At 47.4% G+C, this 6,452-nt stretch overlaps 1 protein-coding gene across 2 annotated transcripts in view; it reads right to left on the bottom strand.

Annotated features, from left to right (window-relative positions):
- HLCS (holocarboxylase synthetase) overlaps positions 1-6,185 on the bottom strand; it is a 214,270-nt gene extending 208,085 nt beyond the window's left edge. Inside the window, exon 1 of one of the 2 annotated variants that reach the window (XM_070796775.1) lies at positions 5,999-6,185. In XM_070796775.1, coding sequence (XP_070652876.1) covers positions 5,999-6,184 — 186 coding nt within the window. In that variant the 5' untranslated portion in view covers position 6,185. Of the gene's footprint in view, positions 1-5,849; positions 5,870-5,998 lie in introns of those variants that run through there. The other variant, XM_070796777.1, reaches the window with a different exon arrangement.
- Between the last annotated feature and the right edge of the window lie 267 nt (positions 6,186-6,452).

The following is a 6,452-nucleotide window of genomic DNA, read 5'->3' on the forward strand; positions in this document are numbered from 1 at the left end:
ATTTTCACTGCTATATAATATTCTGTTCTACCATAGATTGTTTAGCCATTGTCCTGTTGATGGACACTGGGTTATTTCCAGTTCATTTGCTCTGACAAGTAATGCTGCTCTGAACATTCCCTTACTTGCCTCTCTGGAGTCCATGTTGAAGCATTTCTCTGGGAACACACCTACTTAGGATAGGAGATACTGGATCAAGTTAATGTTGAGTGTTAAAAACATAACACTAAGCGGTTTTCCAAAGTAGTTAAAGCAATTTACACTCCCATTACTAGCAGTTTTTATTTCAACTCAGTATCTTTTAGGCCAAATACTCTTTCTTTTTTATTTTAGATTTCTACTAATGTTCACAGCTATCTTGCAGAGTCATGAGGTTCCTGAACACAAAGCATCACATTGTGTTTCTTAGCCAGAAGAATCCTCCGGAGGCACAAATCCCTTATTGTCCAAAGTCTAGATTTAGGTCATGGTGGTTTGGATTAGACCCATGAGTCCTAGGACAAGGGTAGAGAAGTTGCTAACCGAAAAAGTCTGCTGGAAAACCCCCCCACGCTATGCTTACAGCAGCCGTTTTGGGGTAGCAAGGCCCCTGCCATAGTGCGGGGAGTTTCCCAGGACTGGGAGAGCCCTTTGCATGAGCAGCTGCTTTTAAAATCTCCTGCTATTTGTAGCTCTGTTCTCTCACCTCCCATGGTTACTTACAACCTTCTATTTAAATCAACCACTCTTAGCATCTTGAATTACTACTCTCTTATTAAAGGCTTTAAAAACACTGGCACTCTTTGATTTGGTATTCCTAATTCTGGGCATTTATACTAAAAATGGTGACAAAAGAAAGAACTTCTATTCGTAAAGATGTTGATAGCATCATTGTTTGTAAGAATGATTTTTTAAATTGGAAAATTTAATGTTCAACAATAGAGAACATATAGTGTAAATTGTAGCATATCCAGTTCAATGGTACAAAGCAAAACAGAGACTTTTTTTTCTTCCCCGAACCTTTTGAGATTAAGTTGCAGAAATCTTGACTCTTCACCCACAAATACTTTAGGGATTATTTCCTAAGAACGAGAAGGCTCTCTTAGGTAACCAACCTACAATGATTAAGTTCAGAAAATTAACATAGATCCAATGCTAACATCTACGACCGAGTCCATATTCACATTTTGCCAATTGTTCCAATAACATCCTTTATGCAACATTTTTCCCACTTCAAAGTTACACCTTTTCATTGGAGTTGTCATGTCTCTTTATTCCTCTTTACTCTGGACCAGTTCCCTAATCTTTGTCTTTCGTGACTTAGACTTTATTTTTTTGGACTAAGCCAGGTCTTAATTGCAGTATGTGGGATCTAGTTCCCTGACCAAGGATCAAACCCAACCCCCCTCATTGGGAGCATGGAGTCTTAACCATTGGACCAACAGAGAAGATCCACAACATAAACATGTTTTTAAAAATCAGGCCCATGGAGAAGGAAATGGCAACCCACTCCAGTATTCTAGCCTGGAAAATCCATGGGTAGAGGAGCCTGGCAGCTATAGTCCATAGAGTCCCAAGAGTCAGACACAACTTTGTGGAAGTTTCCCATTTAACTAATGGAAATATCTCTGGAAGTTTCATGAATGTATTAAGGGTACGTAAGATGAAAGGTACTCTGGTCTGTGGTTCATTCAATGCAGTATTTCTTTCCCGGCATTTTTGCTTCTTTTCTTTCCAACTTTCTTTCCCCCCTCCCCTCCCTCTTTCCTTCGTGTGCTTCCAATACCATGCATCCCTTCCCACTTATAAACAGATTAAGGAAATATTTTCCCAGTTGTTCAAATAAAGTCTAGTGATTACTCTTAAAAAAAGAATCAGGCCCATTACTTTGTAGTCTGTCCTTCAATTTTAGTTTGTCTGATGTTAACCCAGGATGCTTCCCTAGTAGCTCAGATGGTAAAGCATCCGCCTGCAATGCAGGAGACCGGGTTCGATCCCTGGGTTGGAAAGATCCCCTGGAGAAGAAAATGGCAACCCACTCCAGTATTCTTGCCTGGAGAATTCCACAGACAGAGGAGCCTGGCGGGCTACAGACCATGGAGTCGCAAAGAGTCAGACACGACTGAGCGACTGACACACACACCCCATGATCCAATTCAAGTTATGCATATTTGGCACTTTTTTTACGTCATTCTCTGCGGTGCTGATTTTGATCACATGGTTAAGGTGGTATTCGCCAAATTTTCCCACTATAAAGCTTCCTTTTTTCTCTTTGTAATTATTAAATAATCTGTGGAATGATCCTTTGAGACTGTGTAATAAGTATTTTTTTATACTGGAGACTGAGGGGTTACAGTCCATGGAATCACAAAGAGTCAGATGACTGAGTGACTAACACTCACTTTCACTAAGTGAGCTACTTCTCCAAGGAACTTTGGAGAATGGGATTTAGAACCAAAATACGAACACTAGGAATGCTTAGGGCCACTGGGGCGGCCCTGGTCCCAAAGTTCTTTCAGCGGGCAGATCTGGGAACGGGAGCCCAGTCCACAGAGCTCCCCCTGGCCTTCCTCCCTCCAGACTTGCACCACTTTCTCCCGGCGAGACTCCTCGCTCTCAGCAATGCCGTGATAGTGCCTAATTTGCTTAATCCCAAAATACACAGAAAATACTTTCAGAATTGCCAGAAAAGGCCATGGCTGGATGGCATCACTGACTCGATGGACGTGAATCTGGGTGAACTCCGGGAGTTGGTGATGGACAGGGAGGCCTGGCGTGCTGCGATTCATGGGGTCGCAAAGAGTCCGACACGACTGAGCGACTGAACTGAACTGAACTGAACTAAGTGCAGTTCAAATTTTGTCTTTTGTTTGCTTGTTTACACACAGAAAGCATATAGTCAAGAGTTTTGTTCAACACAGACAAAACACAAACTTAAGGTTACCAAAGGGGAAGGAGGAGAAACTGGGAGTTTGGAAGTAACATATACACATTCTCTCTCTTTAGTAGCTAAGTCATATTCGACTCTCCTGACCCCATGGACTGTAGCCTGCCAGGCTCCTCTGTCCATGGGATTCTCAAGGCAAGAAGACTGGAGTGGGTTGCCATTTCCTCCTCCACATATACACACTACTATATATAAAATTTGATAAATGGGACTTTCCTGGGGGGTCCAGTGTTTAAGCATTTGCCATGCAATGCAGAGGACACAGGTTCAATCTATACTGCCTTGAAGGAAGACCAGGCATGTTCAAGTGCCAGGCACACTCAAGCCAGAAGTCTTAATAGTTAAAACACAAGATAATACATATGGAGTCCAAATCTTGTTACATGAAGTCAGGGAGTTAATGGTCCTTGAAGAAGAGCATTTATGCATGTAGCCAAGACAGGAATTAAAGGTGCAAGGTGAAAGAAACTTGGTGAAAGGGGACATTATGCTGAAACCTGAGATGAATCATCATATTTTAATACAAAGTAAGTGGAAGTGTCACTCGCTCAGTCCTGTCTGGCTTTGCAACCCCATGGACTGAAGCCTACCAGTCTCCTCTGTCCATGGAATTTTTCAGGCAAGGATACTGGAGTGAGTTGCCATGACCTTCTCCAGGGGATCTTCCCCACCCAGGGATCTAACCAGATCTCCTGCATTACAGGCAGATTCTTTGCTGTTTGAGTCACTAGGAAAGTTCCCATTTAGTGTACATCACCACCATATGACAATCACCCAGTTAGACAATCTAGGGTCAAATAACTAATGATGTAAGCCTTGATGTCTTCCCAAAAGTGAGGAAAAAGACGGTCTTCTCCCCACTTATTTTTTGGAAACAACATTATTTTTTAAAGGCTTTTTGGGAGCAGTTTCATGTTCACAGAAAAATTGAGAAGGTACAAAAATTGTTCATATACCCTTCCCCCTCTCCATGCATAGCCTCCCCCACAACTTTTGCTTTGATTATACAAATATAGCCCTCTTTGTTCTTAGGGCTGCAAGCCCTTGCCTGCCCACCAGTATCTCACACAAGCGTCCTATGCTAATAAACTGTGTTCATCTCTTTGCCTCATGCTGAAATCTTTCCACAAGGAGACAAAAGAACGTAAGAGATTCAGTAAGTCCTGACACCAGGGCAGTCAGTCAGTTCAGTCCCTCAGCCGTGTCCGACTCTCTGCAACCCCATGGACTGCTGCACGCCAGGCCTCCCTGTCCATCACCAATTCTTCGGTTTCCATGAAATGACAGTGGGTTCCAGTCCCCTCCTCAACCAGGGATTAACAAAGCTCCGTCTAGTCAAACCTATGGTCTTTCAAGTAGTCGTGTATGGATGTGAGAGTTGGACTATAAAGAAAGCTCAGCACCAAAGAATTGATGCTTTTGAACTGTGGTGTTGGAGAAGGCCCTTGAGAGTCCCTTGGACTGCAAGGAGATCCAACCAGTACATACTAAAAGAAATCAATCCTGAATATTCATTGGAAAGACTGATGCTGAAGCTGAAACTCCAATACTTTGGCCACCTGATGCGAAAAACTGACTTATTTGAAAAGACCCTGATGCTGGGAAAGACTGAAGGCAGGAAAAGGGGATGACAAAGGATGAGATGGCTGGATGGCATCACCGACTCAATGGACAGGAGTTTGAGTAAACTCCGGGAGTTGGTGATGGACAGGGAAGCCTGGTGTGCTGCAGTCCATGGGGTCGCAAAGACTCGACATGACTGAGCAACTGAATCGAACAGTTGTGTTGTTGGTTTTTTTACCCTTGCATCTGGATCGTGGGTCATTAGAAAGCCTCTGCCCACTCGCAGGTTCCAGAAAAACTCGTCCCCGCTTGCTAGCTGCGGCTGGGCCGGTTCAGTTGCCGCCCCTAATCCATGCGTCTGAGCGCCCCTGCAGCGAACACAGGGGGCGGGACCGGCACCCTGGAGCTTCGGGCCGCGCGTGCGCACTGGCGAGCGGGCCGTGCCAGCCGGGGCTCCGCAGCGGGAGGCGCGCGAGTGCCGCGGGGCCCCTGCCCGGCCTCGGCGGAAACTCCGCCCCTCTCGCTGGCTGCGGCGGCTCAGCCGGCTCAACCCCGGTGCGCCCCCGCGACCCCGACCAAAGACGAACGAGGCCCTCGGAGGGGCGGCGACCAGCCTATCCCGCCCGACACCCTCCCTGACGGGTGCGGCGCCCCAGATACTTCTGAAGGGGGCAGGCCGGGCGGCTTCTCCGCCTGAACGTCGCCCTCCTGACCCGCCGCCGCGCGCTGCGCCCCCTCGTGGCCAGGCAGCCGCTGTGCAGGCTGGGCTTGCGGACCGCCCGGGCTTCCGCCGGGCCCCGGGGCGGCCGCAGCGTGGGAGCTGGACCGCGCCCAGTGCAGCTCAGCTCTGGTCAGCCGTGTCGGACTCTCTGCGACCCCCTGGACCGCAGGACGCCAGGCTTCCCGGTCCATTACCAACTCCCGGGGTTTACTCAGACTCAAGTCCATCGAGTCGGTGATGCCATCCAACCATCTCATCCTCTGTCGTCCCCTTCTCCTCCCGCCCTCAATCTTTCCCAGCATCAGGGTCTTTTCCAATGAGTCCCTTCTTTGCAACAGCGGACCGGATTCAGGAGAGACAAAAAAAAAAAAAAAACCCGCGGATGCTTCTCATCTAGGAGACGTCTCTCCCCACCGCCTACCCGTTGTGGGCCTTTTAGCTCTTTAACCCCTCCTTCCCGCAGCCCGCCAGTCTCACCCCCTTACTCCATCCAGCCTTATATGCCCTCCTGGAAAGATGTTGAGCAAAAATAAGAGGCCCTCCGCTTGCCTCCTCTGGTCTCACCCCGACGAACACCGAATGTGGATACGTGGGGGTCTTTGCTAACATCAACAACCGGTTCTTCGATTTTCTGCCCACCATATCAGACGCCAGCCGCGAATCCGGGTACCCAGGCTACGGGGCATTTCTGAAGCCCGGCCAGACGAAAAGGCCCACAGGTTCCCACCATCCAGCTCCCGGTTTGATAATTTGCTAGAACACAGAAAGCAGCCAAGCGCTGTACTTACTGTTTCCGGTGAGAGATGCTCAGAAGCAGGAGGTGGGGGAGGCAGACGGTCCAAGCCCTCTCCGGGTTGCCCTCTCGGTAGCGCTTCCCAAGGGTTTTTATAGAGGTTTCTTTGAAGCAGGTCAGGAGAAAGTGCCAAACCTCTTTGGTTGGCTCCTCTGGACCCCCATCCCCCATCCCAAGCCATTTAGAAGTTCGCCAATTATCACCTCATTAGCATAAACTTTGATAGGCTTGAAAGGGGCTCATTATGAATAACAGAGACTCTCTTAACACAGAGGGAAATTCCAAGGATTTTAGGAGATCAGTGACAGGAATTAGGGACAAAGGCCAAATTTTTTTTATTATTATACCTCAAATCCTTAACCCAAATAAATCATGAGAAAAACGTTAGACAGATTCTGTCAAAGTCAGCCGTTGGAAGAATTGGAGAACTTCACAGGCAAGAGGATCTT

The sequence above is a fragment of the Bos indicus genome, chromosome 1, assembly GCF_029378745.1.
Source record: "Bos indicus isolate NIAB-ARS_2022 breed Sahiwal x Tharparkar chromosome 1, NIAB-ARS_B.indTharparkar_mat_pri_1.0, whole genome shotgun sequence".
Lineage (NCBI taxonomy): Eukaryota > Metazoa > Chordata > Mammalia > Artiodactyla > Bovidae > Bos > Bos indicus.